The 21,271-nt window shown below is 40.0% G+C and overlaps 1 protein-coding gene across 2 annotated transcripts in view; it reads right to left on the bottom strand.

Moving 5' to 3' along the window:
• PDE4D (phosphodiesterase 4D) overlaps window positions 1-21,271 on the bottom strand; it is an 825,997-nt gene that overhangs the window by 610,194 nt on the left and 194,532 nt on the right. Inside the window, exon 1 of one of the 2 annotated variants that reach the window (XM_075839382.1) lies at window positions 17,935-18,924. The exons of the other annotated variant lie outside the window; for it this stretch is intronic. Coding sequence (XP_075695497.1) covers window positions 17,935-17,981 — 47 coding nt within the window. The 5' untranslated portion in view covers window positions 17,982-18,924. Of the gene's footprint in view, window positions 1-17,934; window positions 18,925-21,271 lie in introns of those variants that run through there. 2 annotated transcript variants of the gene reach the window in all.

Raw genomic sequence — 21,271 nt, 5'->3', positions numbered from 1 at the left:
GCTTGAGAAGAACTGTACATTTCTGGTAAAGGAATGTCTTTATATACAATATATTTATTTCTATTCAAATAAGGACCGGCAATAATCTTAGTATATGAGCGGATGCCATGTTTTCTCAATAACTGAACAGATGTTTTAGTCTAGAAGCTTGCAGATTGCAAGCTATTCAGAATGCAAAACAGGGAGTCTACGATGTCTAAGAGAATTAAAGTTTGTCTTAAAGGGGTATTTTGAGAATTGACAAATATCCCCTATCCACAGAATAGGTGATAGGTGTCTAATTCCTGGGGGCCACACCAATGGGACCCCTGACGTTCGCGAGAAATAGGGTACTGAACCACAAGTTCCTCCTCACTGCTCGATCGCAGTGAGGAGGACAATGAAAGGAGCGGAAGTCCCGAAGACATTGAATGCAGAGTGCACATGCTTTACCGCAGCTCCATTCAAGCTCCTCCTGTAATCAAAAGGAACAGGGGTACCGTCCCCCTTTTCTCGCAATCAGTGGGGATCCTAGTACTGGGGCCCCCAGTGATCAGCAAACAATTATCCTGTGGATAAGTGATAATTGTCGATTCTGGAGCAAAACCTTTTTAAAAGCATATTTTGCTCTGTGCGAGGTGCTGGTTTATCACCAGATTTTTATCATCTTCCCACAACAGAATCTCCGGTATCATTTTAAATGTCAAGGTTGTGTATTAGCTACAGAAGTCCCATTTTCTGAGCACGGTGTATATTTGCATCTTTAACCATTTTACCCATGAAGATAGAAACATTAAAGGGATATTCTGATGGGAGACATTCATGACATATGTATGGGATATGCCATCAATTTCTAATAACTGGGAGTTCCACCTCTGTGACCTCCACCTATTTTGAGAACGTGAGTTCCGTGTCCCTTCTTTAGCTGAAGAGGCCGGCTGGATTGGAATTGGTGAAGCAGGGGAGAGCTGGCCATACATGTGAATGACTCTCCATTATAGCCCAGTAGAGAGTCACTCTCATGTTTGGCCGGCTCTTCCTGATCACCAACAGAACTCTACAGTGTGACACAATACTGAAATTAATGGTAGTTTAGAGTGAATGTTTAACCTCTCTATAGTGCCCCATTGTTCAGAAACTCCATGGCAAAAATATTATATTAGCAATATATTCACTCATTCTGATCTATCACACATATACACACACCGCACATTGTGAGGACAAAACACTAAATGGAACAGCCCCAAAAATTGAAAAGGCCCCTGTACACAGCCATGCTGAGCAGCCTCTAGAGGGAGCCCTCTTAACAAGGAAGTTTTGTTCATATCCTGCAGGAAGCCGGGAAACTGCCAACAAGCAGGGGATAGATGGGTGGTCTAGAATGAAAAGACATATCCAGAAAGGACTTTTTAAAGTTTGGTGGGCTCCACTATGTATTAAATATGAAAGGGTAAATTAAGTGAAATAGCTCCCCATGGTTTAAAGCTGTTTATATTAAACAGGAGTAAGGCTGTATTCACATCACCGTCTGTGTTCTGTTGAGGGGTTCCGTTGGAGGTTTCCGTCGGGTTGACCCCTCAGCGGAAAGCAAACGGAAACCTCAGCTTCCGTTTCCCTCACAATTGAACTCGATGGTGACGGAGACCTATCTAATGGTTTCCGTCTGTCATCGTTGTGACAGGGTTCCGTTGTTTTGACGGAATCAATAGCATAGTCGACTGCGCTATTGGTTCCGTCAAGAACAACGGTGATGTGAACAGGCCCTAAGTTTTAGTGGAGCTTATTTGGAGCTCAGCTTCACAAGCACCTTTGAAAAGTCCAGGATCTGTAAATATATGCCAGTGAATGAGCGTTCATCGATGATGTGGCACGTTGATCGGCACTTGTTTCATTTACATGGAGCAATCATTGAACTCTATGGGGATAAACGAGATAGTTCTTCACCATACAGTTTGCGTCATTGTCGGCAGCACATCTGGGACTGCATAAAAGATGTGATCAGGTGACAAACGAGCATTTGCATGTTTATCAGCTGATCGCTGGCCCCCTTTACACCTGCTGATGCTCAGGAACGAGCGTTCTGTTCCCCCAAACATCGGCCCATGTAAAAGGGACATTAGAGGCTAACTAACCCTCAAGTATTACATCATACAACATCAAAGTGTGAGTGAATGTAATAACTAATATGACAACTAGCACAACTAGATAACTCATTGTGTTAACAATGAGTAAAATAAAGCACCTTTATTACCTGTGCTAAGGATTTGTATGGAATTTCCCGTCTTCTCTTTATCGCCTCTTAGAACTCAATGACGGTCGGTTGACAGTAAAGGTCAAGAATTGTTCACGTTAAATAAAAAAGAAGATGAATCTGGCAAAGTTCATCTTGCAGCAAAACGTACAGAACCTGACTGGAGACATACACAGCTAATAAAACAGCTAAAGACAAATCTACTGAGCCAATGTTGGACAGGGATACACTGTTGCTATATTTCTATATCAGTTTTTATGAAATTGTAAAAACTGCCTGCAGCGAGGATTGACCAAAGACCTACTACATTAAATGGTGTAATTAAAAGGGTTTGGCTCATTATGAGAGCCCCCTGTCCATTTGCCCTGTAATGGAGGAACTACTTTTATTAGTCAGAGCGGAAAGCTGATGCAAAAAGCGGCCTCCTCTTTGGCGGACTCAGCCCAGTCATTACATCGTCCCCCATTTAGTGAAATGGGTGCCATGTAATACCACATTTCTCCATCAGTGGCCACAGTTTTTCCCAGCGATAACCACTTATAAGCAGGAGTTTCAGCTGTTGGACCCCTAGCAATCACCTAATCGGCAGCAGGTCCCCATTTCGATAAGGGATTATCCAAATGGGATAGCCCCTTCAAATCTCTAGTCACATCCTACTACATTTACATTAAGGACAATGCAAACATTAAATCCCTGCCCAGCACTTTTGTCCCATCCTGGGTCTTGTGATATTTTCTTTTTTAAGGGAACAAGTTGTAAAAGGACAGTACATCAGTACATAGCCCAAACACTAACAAGTGACCAGTGGTCAATCATTTTACTATGCAGCAATGTAATATTGAGTCTGAACGTAACCAGGACATTATTCTGCTGGAGGCTTCAGACGTTCCAATTTATTTAAAAAAAAATCTACTAAGCTGCAGCAAAAGAAGCACTTGCCTCATATTAGGGGGAAAATATTCCTACCCGCTTCCAATTATGGAAATCAGAATAAATATCTGGATCATTGAACTATCTCGGCAATATAATACAGATACCCTGAATTCTTATATAATTCAAGAAAGGCATGCAGTTCCCTTCTAAAGTCATTACATAACATCATAGCACCATGTGGCAGAGCTCCGTTGTCTCACTGCTCTTACAGTAAAGAATCCTCTTTTATGCTGATGGTGAAACCTTTTTTCCTCTGGCATTATTAGACATTATGGTCATACCGTGTTTCCCCGATAGTAAGACACCCCCGATTGTAAGACGTATCGGGGGTTTCAGGGGGGTCGGCTAATATAAGCCGTACCCCGAAAGTAAGACATATGTCTTACTTTCGGGGAAACACGGGGGTATTGCCGCCTCCTGCCCACTTCCGCGCCGCCCCCCTCTCCATACGTCACCGCGCCGTCCCCTGCACTTGCTCCTGCTGCAACTGCCGGAATAGAAGCGCGCGCCGATTCCGGCAGTTTAACCCATTAAATGCCGCTGTCAATAGTGACAGCAGCATTTAATGTGTTTGACAGAGGGGGGAGCTCCCTCTGTCACCCGATCGGCGCCCCCGCAAACAAATCGCGGGTCGCCGTCGGGTTTCCATGACAGCCGGGGGTCTAACAAAGACCCCCAGGTCTGCCTTCAGCATCTGCCTGTTAGGCGATGCCGGAGGCATGACCTAATAGGTTGCCTGTCAGTTTTACACTGACAGGCAATAATGCTTCGGTATACTAAGTATACCAAAGCATTATATATGCGATCGGCACATCGCATAGTGAAGTCCCCTGGTGGGACTAAAAAAAAAAATGTAAAACAGTTAAATAAAGTTTGTGAAAAAAAAATAATAATAAATTCGACAATTTTTTTACAATATAAGACATACCCCGAAAGTAAGACATAGTGGGGCTTTTGGGGATAAAAAGAAAGTAAGACACTGTCTTACTTTCGGGGAAACACGGTAGGTCTAGGTATGAGATAGATCTCTGTACTCACCATTGATATATTTAAACATCAGATAAGCAATCTTCCAAACCAAATACCAATTTTGACAATCTTTCTTGGTACCCAATCTCTTAATTACTTTGACAATTGCCTACATAGATTTTACATAAAATAGAGACCATCACAATTCTGCATGACCAATTCAAAAGCTTCTTTAATGGAAGTCTACACATGCCATAGGGTTAATGATTTGTTTTGTTCTTTTCACGTCTACAGCATTATTGACATGGCGTGAGAAAAACCTTTTAGAGATGGATTCTAATTACCCCTACAATATTGACCGTTATTGGGCTGAATCTGACACTGTCTATATAGAGCCCATTCCAAGCTCAGTATATAGAGTACAACATTTCTACATTATTAGTCACTAGTCTTCTGCAGCTGGGATTCTAGACCTGCCCTACAGCCCTAAGCATTGCTCGTATGTTTTATCCTTCAGTGATGATATTAGGGGGAGGTGAAGCTGTGCAGTCATTGCGGCGATCCTATCTGGATGTGGCAGCTTGCTCAGCAGTACGTTAATGCTTCGTAACATTCACCTTGATATAACCTTCAAACACCTATTAATTGCACAAAAGTAATCTATAAATCATTTGCCCTTTATCTTGCTTACATATCTCACCACCACCCCCCAAAATAATCAGTATATGCATTTCCAGAGACAATTACAAATTGGTAAAGACTAAAGGATATTGCATTTCCTCCACAACACACGTCGTTGGTTTGTATCAGTTAATGGAACGCGATCAATTCATTGTTGCTATGACGTTCAAGTATATTTAGGTTGATTACTAAATTCGGCTTCTTAATGGTTCATATGGTGGTTTGTGATGCACACGTTACGCAGTGAGTTGTATCAGGACCGAGTACTATACTGCAGGTTATTTTGCTAAACAGTCTACAATATCTGTGCCACTGCTGTCTAACAAGAGAACAGACATGTGGCTATGATTGTGTCAATAGGTGCCATTAGGGCTCCGCTTCTTTTTACCCTACAACCTTTTTTACATTTTTATATTTTTGTTATTTTTTTTATAGATTTCCCACTAGATTTCACGATGATTTTTTGAGTAATTTACCTCCCTTTTTGCCCATAATCCTTCTTTACACTTCCTTTGTGTCATATATTAAGAGAATCTAATTATTAATATATTAAGCTTTTACATTTTCAGTATTTTTCGTATTACATTTCTTTTCGAAAAATTTTCCAGTGATCTGTTGTGTATGGGGGTTACAAGACACCATTGGTAAACTCTCTTAGTGGCAGAAGAGATTAAGATTTGCGACGTTCGTTTATTTCATTACTACTACTACTACTACTACTACTACTACTACTACTACTACTACTACACAAAAGTGACTTGCACTTGAACTGCCTAGGAAATTAATGAAAGAAAGGGAGCCCTACTAGGGTCCTACTGTCCCACTAGATTACCAGAGGATCCTCAGGTGGGCCCAGGCTTGGACAGAGAAAAAAAGGCCAAAAGCCTATATAAATATGGCTAATATCTTATGGGTTAATTCACAAATAATCTATTAGGCCTTACTGATGATGAACTGTCCAAAAGTATGTGGACACCTCACCATTGGTGTTCATATGGAGTTTTGTGGCTATAACAACCTCCACTCTACTGGGAAGGCTTTCCACAAGATTTTGGAGTGAGTCTGTGGCAATTTGTACCCATTCAGTAGAAAGTGCATTTGTGAGGTCAGACATTGATGTTGGATGAGACGATCTGGCTCACAATCGGCGTTCCAATTAATCCCAAAGGTGTTGGATAGGATTGAAGTCAGGGCTCTGTACAGGCCATTTGAGTGATGGGGTTGAGGTCAGGGCTCTGTGTGTACCATTTGAATTCCTCCACATTAAACTTGTCACACCAATTCTATATGGACCTTGTTTTATGTACAAGGGCACAATCATGTTGGAAAAGGAAAATGTCTTTCCTAAACTGTTCCCAAACTTTCATGGAGCTCCTGATGTACAATTCTGATGGTCACTTCCAGAGGAAGATTGGAACTCGTCTCACGCCACACGCTTTAGCACTTGGTGGTCCCACTCTGTGGATTTGCATTGTCTACCATTTTGTGGTTGAGCTATCGTTACTCCTAGATGTTTTTCTTTCACAGTATTAGTACTTGGAGCTCACCTGGGCAGATCTAGCAGATCAAAAATGTCATAAACGTATTAGTGGCAAAGGTGTCATCCTATGACAATGCCACGTGTAGACACATACTACTAGCACTGTTTGTCTATGGAGATTGCATGACTGTGTGCTTGATTTTATACACCTGTTTGTAAAGGACGTGGCTGGAACAACTGAACTCAATAATTTGGAGTGTCCGTCAACTTATGGCCATATATTGTATGTTCTGTGTAATCAACGATAACAACAAAGATTATAAGTAAATTAGAAGTGAATGTCCATATGTTCTGTATACATGGTTGACCTTCCTTACCTTTTCTATTATTTCAACATATCAACATAAGATGTGTGGCGCAAGATGACCGGCCTTGAAAAGAAACATAATTTCGCAATACTCTGTCATGAGATGTACATGCTATTTCTGTCTATGTGTGGTTGTGATGTGAATTGCCGCTTGTGAAGGATTTTGCTAGCAGATTGTATTGAATTCATTTAATGAGAAATTGGAGTTCTTAACCATATTCAACCAAAATCAAGGGTGAGGGGTAGACCCTTAGACCCCGAATCTGACATTGGGCGCTATAGTAAAGTGGGGTCCAATTTCTTATGTTGGTTAACATCACTACATCCCATTTTAGTATTGTGAGATCCGACACTTCCTTCTCCCTTAACCCGATTAACAGTACTTGCGGAGGAGAAGGCCATTGTGACTCACAGGTCAATTCACCCTGCCCTGTTTGCTAACTTTTTGATTGCTGTGCACATGGAGAGGCATCCGAAAACATCCCTGACTCAACAGGTCTAGAGCAGTGGCAGGTTCAGCCCATATAATACCTACACCATGTTTGCGGACATCGAAGAAAATCTCTCTAGAAGATGTCTTTCTAGAAATTAACCATTTTTAAACCTCTACTGTAGAAATGTCCATCTAGATTGTTCCTAAAGAGAATTGAAGGAACAATCTTATCTACCCTATATCCAGTTTTATGTTGCTGAATCTATCTCACTAGAATATTTTATGTGATGCTTTCTTCACATTGAACCATAAAGTATCAAATTATATTGAGCAAATCTTAATATGCAGTTTATGGTGGAAAAAAAATCAGAAATACACTCCAAGATGAAGCAGGTCACTGTTCCTGCAACAAGACATTTAACATAGGATGTAATTATCTTGTCATCTCATTAGCTTAGTATAGACAAAGCAGAAGCTGAAAACACTTTTTTTTATTTTTTTGGACCCAGCTGAATTTGCTCAGTGTAATATATTATCTCATCCTCTATGTGATGAACCTCACTGGCTGCCAACATTTCACAAAATCATATTACTCATCACCCTATGGAAGCGCTCAATGATTGAATAGCATTAAATTGGTTTTTCGCACCCACTATTTAATCAATACTTTGCTAAGTGCCAGCAGACCTGAAACACAATAGTGCTGAATAATGGTCAGGACCTTGCACTTTTGCAATACACCCACCTCTAGATTTCTGCCGAAGATTACCCAGCTATGGCATTGTCTTACAAAATCCTTCTCAATTGCTGTTTCGGAGCGCAAATTATACAGAGCTGATTCATCTTCTGATCTGATAAAACAGTGCAAGACAAAGAAGTGTAGACTTTACGAGCCAGTTAGACCACTCCTCAATCATTTTCTTTGGTGGCCCAGTAACAAAATCCTGCTGGATTTACATGTCAGGAGCCTGCAAACGCTCCCTTTAAACTCCGCCCATCAAGAAAGCCACACCTCCATTTATCTATGTCTTTTATGTTTATGTTTTCCTACTTTTAGAATATAAAGCAGAGATTCCTAAGGCCCCATGCACACGACCGTAAAAAATCTCCATAATACAGTCCGCAATTACGGACCCATTCAGTTCTATTGTCTGCAAACACCTTTCCGTATCCATACGGATAGGTGTCTGTGCCGTAGAACTGTGTCGGAAATTATGGAGCATGTCCTATTTTTTTAATTTTACGGGCCGTGCTCCCATACTTTGTATGGGAGAACGGCCCAAAAATGCGGGCCTTAGTCTGCAATATTCATGCCTAAGATATCTTTTATTTATCTAACCACACGACTGTGGCTCTCTTGTCCCATCTGCTCGTCTCTCCCTGGGTGTCCTTCTTTTATTCCATTCCATTGCAGCACTGTAAATACCTTAGTAACATATCAAAACATAATATTTACAGATAAATAATGTCCATGGTAATGTTACATGTTAATGTCCCTCTGCAATGCACCCTTCTCCCAGTGCTGCCTATAGGTACAGGCCTACTGTGCCTAAGCTGTAGGTAAATCCAGCCCTGTGTATGGGAAATTATAGCCAAATTAACAAAGTTCCTCAGCCTTTAAGGATAAGTGCTACTTATTTTGCAAAGCCATTAAACCTGCTTTAATGCCTCTCTTTTATTAATACTATCTCTATTAGGATCATAAGGCTTAGTTCACAGGTTTGCAGTATATGCCAACATATATGTAAAAATGTATGCATTTTAAACATCTTTTTGTCACATACGTTTTTATATGTTTGAGTCGATTCTCTTCAAAAAAACATATACTTTTTTTGTTCATTAGCAAAATCAATAGAGATTTGTAAATAGTAGGGCGTGGCTATAGTATTTTCTGGTGCCAGTTCTTAGGGGCTAGGGCTAGGCAGGGGGTGGAAATGTTTTGACACATCATCTGGGCAATTTCCTATATATTGTGACATAAAAACTTTTGACGTATCAATGTACATGCTGTACAAAAAACAAACAAAAAGAAGACCATGGTGTCTGGTGGGCTGAAGTACATACAAAAACACATCAATATCGCCAAAAAGATTAGCCCTTGTTTCCCAGACATCCATTAAATGCTTTATTATGGATAACTATAGGCATACAAATAAAAATTGAAACCGCAATGTGAACTGAAAAGTCTCCATACAGCGATACTATTGATATTCAATAGTCAGTACTATCTGAGTGCAGTCAAACCACCCTCTCAAATGGCCGTACTTCCTACGTAGAACACCTAAGATTCGCGGCAGCAGTCTGCTTGAGTAGGGACTTAAATTTGTCAGAACACATTGAAATGAAAACTGAAAAAGCCCCCCCGACATGTTTCACCACCGAAGTGGCGTCCTCAGGGGAACATTGGGGCTAATGGCGGCGAACGCAGCTGAGTCTCCTATTTATGACCTTACTTCTGACGTCATCGGGACTAATGCTGCCAATAGCGATGATCCTCATAAGAACAGCCCCTAAACTAAAAGATATGCTCCAATCAAGTACAACCAACATCCAACGAATAGGAGACTCACAATCGGTCCTGTGGTGAAAATGATGGACAGCAAAATGCTCCAATCACATAGTGTTACTAACCGGCCAATCAAAGAAGGGTCCTTGCGTCTGCGCAAATGAAAGGAATAACGCCAAATGAACAAGTATGAAAAACAATTCACTGTGCATGTCAGTGAGCTTAAATCGAGAGGTACGATCGTCTTAGGAGTGTAACAGAGATGTCCATCACAGGAACGCCAGATGAAGAGAAAGTCACTGTAAGTATCGATGGATTTACATGACAATGGACATATCAATATCCATCTCATGATAGAATACTTAATCTTTATTAGAATATAGGAAAAGATCATCATATATATCAAATTTATCAGAGGATGCTGTGGCACATATTTTCACACTTCATGTCAAAATGTGCACGTTAGACGTACATTAAAAACGAGATGTGAACGGAGCCTATGAAGAAATCAAAAAGACAATAAAAGAGGAAGTCCAACATAAAATAGTAAGGTCTATAGATTACACCAAAAGTAATTTTTTCAGTGTTTACCTCCCGTTGTAATTCCACCCACAAGGTTTCAACCTCCTCACAGTATTCACCCACTATTGTCTCTTTCACACTCGCCTTCATATCACTTCTCACATACAGACATACACCACCACCTTTCCTATTTGTCCTGTCTTTCCGAAACAGTGTAAAACCCTGTAGATTTACAGCCCAGTCATGTGAAGAGTCCAGCCATGTTTCAGCAACACCAACTATATCTATATCTTCTTCCAGTATCAAGGCCTCCAGCTCCCCCATTTTGCTTGCTAGACTTCTGGCATTTGTGAACATACACCTTAACTTGCCTTTCAGTTTTTCACTTTTATTATCAGAAATGTGATTTGACATTATTTGGGCATTTTTATTTACACTGCTGTTTTGTAACAAAAGGATCTCCTTATCCTGTTGTCTAGTCCTCTCCCCACAGTCTGTTTCTCCCCCCACCAATATAGTCTGACCCCTCTCTAACCTGACTACCCCTTTTTTTTCTACATTGACCTCCCTCCTCAGCCCTAGTTTAAATACTCCACCACCCCAGCTAGAATTCTCTCCCCCAGCACAGCGGACCCCCTTCCATTTAGGTGCAAATCATCTGCAGATTACAGTTTGTACCCCAATGAAAAGTCAGCCCAGTGCTCTAGGCACCCAAAGTCTTCTCCTCTACACCAAGACTTAAAGAGGCTCTGTCACCAGATTTTGCAACCCCTATCTCCTATTGCAGCAGATCGGCGCTGCAATGGAGATAAGAATAACGTTTTTTTTGGTTTTTTTTAAAACGAGCATTTTTGGCCAAGTTATGACCATTTTTATATTTAGTTAAATGAGGCTTTCTAAAGTACGACTGGGCGTGTTCAAAGTTAAAGTACAACTGGGCGTGTATTATGTGCGTACATCTGGGCGTTTTTACTTCTTTTACTAGCTGGGCGTTGTGTATAGAAGTATCAGCCACTTCTCTAAACAGCGCCCAGCTTCTGGCAGTGCAGACACAGCGTGTTCTCGAGAGATCACGCTGTGATGTCACTCACTTCCTGCCCCAGGTCCTGCATCGTGTCGGACGAGCGAGGACACATCGGCACCAAAGGCTACAGTTGATTCTGCAGCAGCATCAGCGTTTTCAGGTAAGTCAATGTAGCTACTTACCTGCAAACGCTGATGCTGCTGCAGAATCAACTGTAGCCTCTGGTGCCGATGTGTCCTCGCTCGTCCGACACGATGCAGGACCTGGGGCAGGAAGTGAGTCACGTCACAGCGTGATCTCTCGAGAACACACTGTGTCTGCACTGCCAGAAGATGGGCATTGTTTAGAGAAGTGGCTGATACTTCTATACACAACGCCCAGCTAGTAAAAGAAGTAAAAACGCCCAGATGTACGCACATAATACACGCCCAGTTGTACTTTTACTGTAAACACGCCCAGTTGTACTTTAGAAAGCCTCATTTACATAAATATAAAAATGGTCATAACTTGGCCAAAAATGCTAGTTTTAAAAAAAAACAAAAAAACGTTACTCTTATCTCCATTGCAGCGCCGATCTGCTGCAATAGGAGATAGGGGTTGCAAAATCTGGTGACAGAGCCTCTTTAAGCCATACATTTAACTCCCTGAGTTCCCGCTGTCTTTCCTGTGATGCGCATGGCACAGGCAGTATTCCTGAGAATACAACCTTGGAGGTCCTTCACTTCAGCTTGTAGCCTAGTTCTTTAAAATTATTCTTAGGCTCCTCCACCTACCATTTATTCTGTCGTTGGTACCGACATGGACCACAACAGCTGGATCATCACCAGCCCCTCCCAGCAATTTGTCCACCCATTCCACCACATGCCGCACCCTGGCAGGGAGAAAGCGAAACATTCGGTTGAGGTGGTCTTGGAGACGGATTATTCTATCCGTCTTCCTGATTATAGAATCCCCTACAACTACCAATTGTCTTGGCTTACCTGCATTACCATCCCGCCGACTACTAGCTGGGCTGTTCTCCCGGCTGTTAGGGAGATCAGTATCCACTAGGGCTGCCATTTCTGAGACCGACACCCTCGCATCATCACCCAACTTGGCAATTTTGCTTGGAATGTCAGAAACAGGATTGGCCTTCCTTTGGACCCCTTTCTACTGCCCCTAACTACATTAACCCAGCTACTTACCTGGTCCTGCTGACCTATGTCTTCACCCTCCAGTTCTAACCCACTAACTGCATGCTCCGTGAGCAGCAAGCTCCGCTCAAGATTGTCTATCTTCCTCAGTGTTGCATTCTGCTCCTCCAGATCTCTAATGCGAGCTTCCAGGTGACCAACATGCTCATATCTGCCACAGAGATATTCACTCTGGAACTCCTGCTCCAGTCGTGCATACATATGGCAAACTGTGCACTGAAGAAAACCTCCAATCTTGCTGTCCATTATCCCAGTTACAAAAAAAACAGAGAACAGTTGTTAATGCAAAAGAAAAGAAGAGTACTTACAGGAGCTTTAACTCCTCTTTTTAACTCCGGTTTTGTAACTCCACTTGATATACAAACCACTTGTTTTACAAGCCCACTAGAGCTGACATGCACTTCTTTTTATGGGGCGTTTTTTTACGTGACTTTTTTTCAAACGGCCGGGTAAATAAAAGTCCCGTCTGAACGAACTGCCGTTTTTCCCATTGAAATCAATGGGCAGATGTTTGGAGGCGTTCAGACTCTGTATTTTTAGTCATTTTTCAGAGAGTTTACAGCCTAAAAAATGGCTGAAAATAGGCAGTGTGACCATATCCTAACTGTGCCATGCCCCAATAATCACCACCTGCTGTACCTCACTACAACCAATACTAAAGCTTGCTATATAACTCATTGTTTCAGCTTAATGAAGAGGGTATAATTCATGTCTGATTATAAAGATGGAGATGTCAGAAAAGTTCCAACGCTGTTGTACTGACGGAAAAGAAGAATATTTGTGTGAAGCGTACAGATGACAGTAACTGCTACAAGGAAGTTGTTAATATTCACTGCATGTCATACCCGACATCATTCAGAGTGTGCTGTAAATGGATGTGGCAATAAGACCTAATCAAATACGTCCTTCTAAGTCAAGAGTCAAACAATAAAACAAGGTATGAATTATTAGAGGAATATGACAGCGTCTGGACTTCTGTCCAACATCTAATTTTCTCCTCCCCTGTCAATCTTTTTGTCTTCTCTCCATTTATCCATCTATTTCTATCCACCCGTTAATCTTCCTGGTCATCTATGATATTAGTAGCTATCATTCATCATATCTATCTACTGTATCTAATATCTATCTCTTTATTTATCTATCAAATTACTTCATATCTATCTCCAGTAATGTAATGATTGCAGTTGCAGGGTGTCTAACCGAAACTGGGCCCTTCCCGGATACCGTCAATGGCAGTATGGGGCCGTCCACGGGGCCTGGCTGTAACTTGTTATTCTCCAATTAAATCTCAGTATCTATCTATCTATCTATCTATCTATCTATCTATCTATCTATCTATCTATCTATCTATCTATCTATCTATCTATCTATCTATCTATCTATCTATCTATCTATCTCATATCTATCTATCTATATCTATCTATCTCATATCTATCTATCTCATATCTATCTATCTATCTATCTATCTATCTATCTATCTATCTATCTATCTATCTATCTATCTATCTATCTATCTATCTATCTATCTATCTATCTATCTATCTATCTCATATCTATCTATCTCATATCTATCTATCTCATATCGATCTATGTATCTCATATCTATCTATCTATCTATCTATCTATCTATCTATCTATCTATCTATCTATCTATCTATCTATCTATCTAGCTATCTATCTATCTATCTATCTAGCTATCTATCTATCTATCTATCTATCTATCTATCTATCTATCTATCTATCTATCTATCTATCTATCTATCTATCTATCTATCTATCTATCTATCTATCTATCTATCTATCTATCTATCTATTTCATATCTATCTATCTCATATCTATCTATCTATCTATCTATCTATCTATCTATCTATCTATCTATCTATCTATCTATCTATCTATCTATCTATCTATCGGCAACATCATAAAACATGTACCTAAAAACTCAGAAATGACATGTACATGTTTTAGAACCATACAACATATATTCACATTAAATCTACAGTCATTACAAAAACACATAACATTTATATCACTTACAACATTGTATTAAACAAAATGTATCAATTGATGTAAAAACTTCAAATGTGACCTAATGTTTCTGGTAACACCAAATTAGGGAACTGCTAATAATAAAAAAGGATATTTTTTTGTAAAAACATGACACCAGGAAATTTTTTGATAATGCGATTCCCTAATAAACTTAAACCGTTAAAGTAGCGCCAAGTATCCAAATGGCAAGATGACCCATTCAGACAATAGGACAGGACACCCCTGTAGTTTCCTACGTCATATAAAAACTAATCTGAAAATTCAAGGCAAAAATGTTCATGACTAACGTAGCAAGTGAATATGCTGTAAAATGTGGGTGATTTCCAGACAGTCCACTACACATTATCCTATCAGACAGTGTGGGAAGATTATATTACTTTTAAGGGTAGAACATTGGCTGCGCATTAAAGGCTATAGTAAGTTCACTTTTCCTTCCGTTGTTTGCCAATGAAATGGTTTGATGCCCTTGCTGTTCTTTGCAAAATGTACCCTCTTTATAATCACCTCGAATGAGAAAAATGCATGAGATTTTCAAAAGCGCATATTGAAGGAACCATCAGCGTGACAATAAAGTACAAAAAAGTGTGTTTTTTGTTTTTTTTTACCTACAAATGAACTGTCAATGAGTATCCTGAGATTACTCAACAATACAAAGTGCAAAGTCATTACAACCAGAGAGGTTATCTCGAATGGGGCCAAAATCCTAAAGCACTTATCACATTAAGGAGTTACGTATGACCCACTATTAATGCTGTAAAACCCTCATGATAAAATTTATGGAGTATTGACACATTCATATCACAGAGTATTTGCTGTGCTCAACAAGTTTCTTTATATGAAATAAATCCTTACGCTTCCTATGTTTAGTCCAATAAACTTAGGAATGGAAAGTAAATATCTCATTTCTTTTATATTTATTGTATATAGGAATCCGTGCCACTCAGAGAGGAAAAGGGGCCACATAGCAAATATCAAAATAGAGCCCTAACACCACACTACAACCACATAAGACAGGAGGAATTGTTGTAGGATCCCCCCCGCCACCATTTATTTTCCATGATCCTTGGTTGATTCCATGCATCCTTGTTTCCTAATGTTGTAGGGCTTGTGGATAGGAGATTTCTGAATTGTTTCTCATCACACATTAAAATAAGGGATGCAGCCAATGAGGGCTGGGGCCCCTCTGTGCTGTGGCCCCATAGCAGCTACATGGGCTGCTTCTATGGTACATATGCTCTTGGTGCACTTTACTCTGACAGCAAAACGTCTTTTTTTCCAGAGAACAGCTACAAACCAAAACGAGAAAAATAAAAATGTTCTAAAATCACCTTAAATGACCTCATTCACATTGAATATTTGTTGGCAGAATTGGCACCTATAGTTTCTATCCACCACAGTGGTCTGATTGTGGTTGAACTTTTTAGTATGGAACAGCAGGTCCAAAGCTAGGAGGGGGGGGGGACGGGACATTTAGCCCAAGTGCTGTGTGCCAGGAGGGCGCTAACAAGTTATTCTGCCTTGCCCAAGGTATTTGGATACAGGGCTGGGAGAACAAATTGATTTTTCTTCCCGGCTGAAAAAATAGCTGTGACTCTGCAGAACAGATCCCATTGATCAGCAGACTATAGGAGATGGTCCAGTGATCGCCTCAGCTCCTTCAATTAATATCTAGGCAGAGTAGCACATCGGTAAATGCGGCTATACCTGGTACTGCAGGTATTCAAGTGAATGGCGCTTGGGTGCTGGCGGTCCCAGCAGTCGTGCTCTAACCAACCACACATTAATGGCCTATCCTAAATACAGTGCACCAATGTTTATTCCCGGACAACCTCTTTAATGTAGACTGATCCATGTACAATATTTCATATGCTGTACATTGCTTGGAAACTTATAACATTTTGTTACGTTCCCGTCAATATACATAGATTGACGTGTGTAAAGGAAAACCATAGTAACTTTACACCAAATGAATTGTAATGCTGACCATAGATTTTTATTGGATCATTTTAGATTTTTCTAGGAGAATCCTGCTTTTTTGGATGGGCTTCAGCAATACTTTTAATGTCTATGGAGCCTGACAGAACTATAGTTTAGGGAAACAAAGATCCAGTAGGATGTGTATTTCCTGCCTATTCCAGTTATTTCCCTGAGAGAGAAGCGGTACCTATAGGTGTCAGGCAGCTACTTATCCCCTGAAATAACATGCATGTCCACCGAGCAGAACATGGGACTGGTATCTCCGTTCTCTTTTGACTACCCTACATCTATGACTAGCTCTAGTTTATCCTTGATTTACCTTTGCAGCTTTGATAACATTTTTATGATATCCACAGACCTTACACAACATTTATACCGTATCAATACTGACAACCTCTCTCTCACTGCTGAAGGAAGATTTTTTTCAATAATAGTATTCTTTTAGGAAACTAGTTCTGAATTGGGATTAATAATTTACGGTCATGGGCGGATAGTCAATCACTGGTATCATCACTCCCGTTATACAGGACCTGGCAGCGGGTAGAAGAGTAGCTTTGGACCAGTAACGGTGGGTAATTAAACTGTGAATATATAATCTTTTGTTGTTTGTAGTCATATCCATTTTACAGAGGGTTATTGTAAAAACTCGGAAAACTCCTTTAAAGGGGTTCTCTCGTTAAAACAACCCCATATTTCCATATGACCTGTTAGAGTACATATACGAACTGCAAATAGGGTCCGATACAGAGGAAATGTATGGCCGGCCGCACCTTCCGCCAGGTATAAAAACTGATCGCCATGGGTTTTAAAAGCCGGAATAATGCCTGGACCGACTTAATTTAAAAAAGGGGTTATCATGATGAAGTAACCCCTTTAATGTTAATACTTTATTTTGCAATACCCCCATTTTATGCATCTACAAGGGGCACATCATCAACTTTGGAAAAAAGGGTATTTTGTTGTCCAGACCCTAGAAATAGACACATTATAAACACAATGTCACTTGGTATACTGTTCATATATGTATATTAGTATATTTTTTGATTTTTAAGTACATCCTGTTTTGGGGCCTTATACATTATGTGATATTGGTATTCCACCTTCAAATCCACAGTAACAATATACAGCAATATAAAACGGCTTAAATATATATATATATATATATATATATATATATATATATATATAGCAAACAAGAAAGCAGCACACATATATTACCCACATATCTTGCATTGGTCTCTGCAGGACTGACCAGCCTTATCTGATCAGTTTCTGCAAATAACATTGCGGAGAAGTAGAGCCAACACAGGTCATGGTATTACAAGCTGAAGCTTTCACACACCAGATTGTTTGCATTTACATTTGTAAAAATGTTTTAACCCAAAATGTAGTCCTTTTGTTTTCCATTTTTGTTATTTAATTGCCCAAATTATTTTTTTCTATATATTTCCTAATATTGGGGTTTTCATTCAATTATTGTAACACACCAGTAATACAAGACTCGACATTTCATTACACTCCCCCGGACATTTTTTATGTGACCGGCTGAAGGTTATATCAACTACTTACCATATCCAAGAATGTCTCCGAAAAGGAAAATTATTGACGTGCATCATTTTCACAGGACCTGCTACATTAACTTCCCAGCTGTTCTTTTCCTTTCACAATTTCAATGGATTTAATCCAAAATCTAATAGCAACTCTTTCGGAGTCATAGGTTATTGCCAGTAATATATTCCATGAACACATCAATGTCCAGGAGGTGAAGAACAAATTATCACAGTGATTCACGGGCATCGGTCCATCCATTTATGCCACAATGTTCAGTTCAACACACAAAAAAATTAGCCAAAAATATGCAAGAAAAAAAACAAAAAAGTTAACTCCAAGCTCAGTCATTAATGCCTTGTGCGGTGATGAATAAACCTGTATTGCAGAAGATAGTTAGTCACATCAGTGTTTTGGACTGTGCAAACCTCACAGGAGTTATCAAAAATATCTCGAACTTGAAATTGCGTTGCCATATTGCCAAGGGAAATTTTCTTTCCTCTTCCCCGTAAAATCCAAGCTCATTTACGTCCATGTAAACTATGTATTTTTTTTTCCTTGAAAGGGGCAAAAAGGCAAACATGCTATGAATATAGCTGGTGCTTGGTATGTTGCCTCTCCTTAAAGATCCGGGTTCCTATGTCTTTCCTGTTGCTGTCATGTGCCCATTCCTATATGACGCTAGACTTCATAAAAGGCTGGATACTCCCCGGCAATAAAATGACTAAACTATTGATCTTGTTTGATGCTTGTGATCATTTGCATATCTCAGAGCCATATTAATGCCTTCTGATAAAACTGCAAGGTGGAGAATAAGATCATAGGTGCCAGTCACATGCCAATGTTTTAATTCCATTCATGATCTTCGCTGGTAGGACTCATTGTACTTGAGGCTTTGACATGGACTCTTCGCAGGGTGTGCAGCGTCTGAATAGTTGACCGGTTAGAAGTTGTGGATTTTATCCAGGTTCACCTAGCTAGTTCTAGCTATGCTTGCTTGAAGCTTGCACTCTTCCACACTCTATGGCACTGTACTATTCCTCTGCAGTAGAATGGGCTTCAGCCTGCAGTAAGAGCTGCCTGACAGAGGATGAGCTAGCATCGAGGGGGTCCTCTAGGTGGGTTCTCTGCACTCAGCATATCCCAATGACCATTAAAGGGACAAGGAGAATAACGAGCATTAAGTAAAGCCTCCAAGATGAGCAAAATATGAAAATGAATCAGTAGGAAAATAGGAAGTTCTTTTCTTCTATCATTTATATATGTACTTAGCAGCTTCAAGTACGATCATCCATAGCACTATATAGCTCATTTTATCCTAAACTGTCTTCTAATTTTCATTCCTGCGGAAATATTCATGATTTATTCAGATTTTGCAGCATTCCTGGATTTCAAAAACTTACTGCAAATATATTTTACACAAAAAAGGGACGCTGTATTCACTTTATTTCTATGAAGCCAATATGACATTGTTTCAGCCATTTTGTCTCTGGAATAGATAGTGATGCTGACTCTGCTTATTGTATTTATTATGAGGGTCATTATAGGAGAGGTTAAATCAATTCAGATTATATGGAGAATATGGCTATTAAGTGGCTTGTACAAAATGAGAAAAAAGGGTATGTTTTGTTTTTCCAGAAACAGCAGCATGTTTGTCCATGGAATGTATCTGTTTTTTTTGTTTTTTTTTACAGCTCAGCCCCACTGATTTTAATGAGAATGAGATGAAATACCAGACACAGCCCATTGACAGGAGTGGCGCTGTTTCTGGAAAATAATCAGAAGCATTTTTTTACTAATTTTAGGCAACCCTATTTAAGGGGTAGTTTCATCACGACAATCCCTGTTTATATGTCCTATTAGTGCATATGGACGTCATAGAGGGGAGTCCTCAACTCAGGTGCCCCCTCATTGTGCCAGAACAAAGCGCCTCTATGTGAGATCAGCTCCTGCGCCTGCAGACCAAGCATGTCAATGGATTAAAGGAATAGCCATTCAAGTGTGTTGCTGGCAATGACGTCCCCCAGAGATAACAGCGGATCACTAAGGATTAGTGAAGCAAGACCTGTGGTGATCTCTGATCACTGCATGGCTTCTTTTTAAAAAGATGCTTACAACCCCTTCAAGTGTTCAGTTACACAACCCAATGACAGATAACTACAATAAATAAATAAATAAATAAATAATAAAAAAATAAATATATATATATACACATATACATACTTCGTATTGTAAATACATATCACCGCAAGAATGTGTTCTTTCACATTCCCATCAGCCACTTGTTGCCAGTACAGCTCACAATTACATTTTCTATCTTACAATTTTGTACATGTTCAGACCAATTTTAAGACACCGAGATGCCAGGAAACTCGGGAATACCCAGAGGAATCACATGTAAACAAGTGGAGAACAAACCAACAAATGTTGACCTAGGAGAATTTGAACATATTACCCCAATACTTTAAAGTAGTAACAAGTTAGCTGGCCAAATATACAGATCTACTCAACTTGGACTGAACTCCTTTGTTGGTTTAGTGCTTGTCTTCATTACAGGGAGAACTGCTGAACTAGCCCCTTCTGGAATCTGGGAAGAGTGCTGACAACCATCCAGCTATTTTTACAAGAAGCCGATCAGCAAGTTCGTTGAATAGGAGTGGAAGATACTACTAAAGGATCATTGTGTCTATATCACCTATCAAAGAGCTGAATACTACATTAACAAACACATTCAAAAACAAATAATAATAATAATAATTAGAAAATAAATAAATAACAATAATAAATATATATGTGCATAAATTTCTGGCGTAAACGCTAGTAAATTTGTGGGACCGCATGTAGCCCCATCCCCATTCTGCTAAACCCCACCCACTTTTTCTTTTAAAAAGCGGTGAAAGCGGCGTAAAAGCGAAAACATTCACAGATTTTTGTGCAAAACAGGTGTTCCAAAATTTGAGGCTTTTTTTATGCCATTAAAGTGGCATATACCTGTTGATACATTCCCCCCAGTGTCTATAAATGCTTAAGGTGATAATGTTATAACTATGAAGACTATTAGAAAAACAGGGCTGTCTCACCACAGACAACCTCTTTCATATGGGAGTGGCTGCTGCTATCAGCGATTGTTGTGGGTCTACGTAGTTCCCGACACCCCCAGCAGACAGCTGGGGCATTACCTGGCAGCCATTCATAGGAATAGCTGTATACTTAGTATATGGATTGCTCAAGTCTGCCAGAGCGAAAATCCCTGTTTGTAAGTGGTTTCTGCCCTGGCTCAGAGGGGAGTCCAGAACAGGGGATCCTATGAGGTCCACATACCCTAACACGTCATATACACAAGAACTGTCTTTATGAA

The sequence above is a fragment of the Rhinoderma darwinii genome, chromosome 1 (genome assembly GCF_050947455.1).
Source record: "Rhinoderma darwinii isolate aRhiDar2 chromosome 1, aRhiDar2.hap1, whole genome shotgun sequence".
Lineage (NCBI taxonomy): Eukaryota > Metazoa > Chordata > Amphibia > Anura > Rhinodermatidae > Rhinoderma > Rhinoderma darwinii.
The sequence above is the reverse complement of the archived record's forward strand: the minus strand, read 5'-3'. Positions and strand labels throughout refer to the sequence as shown.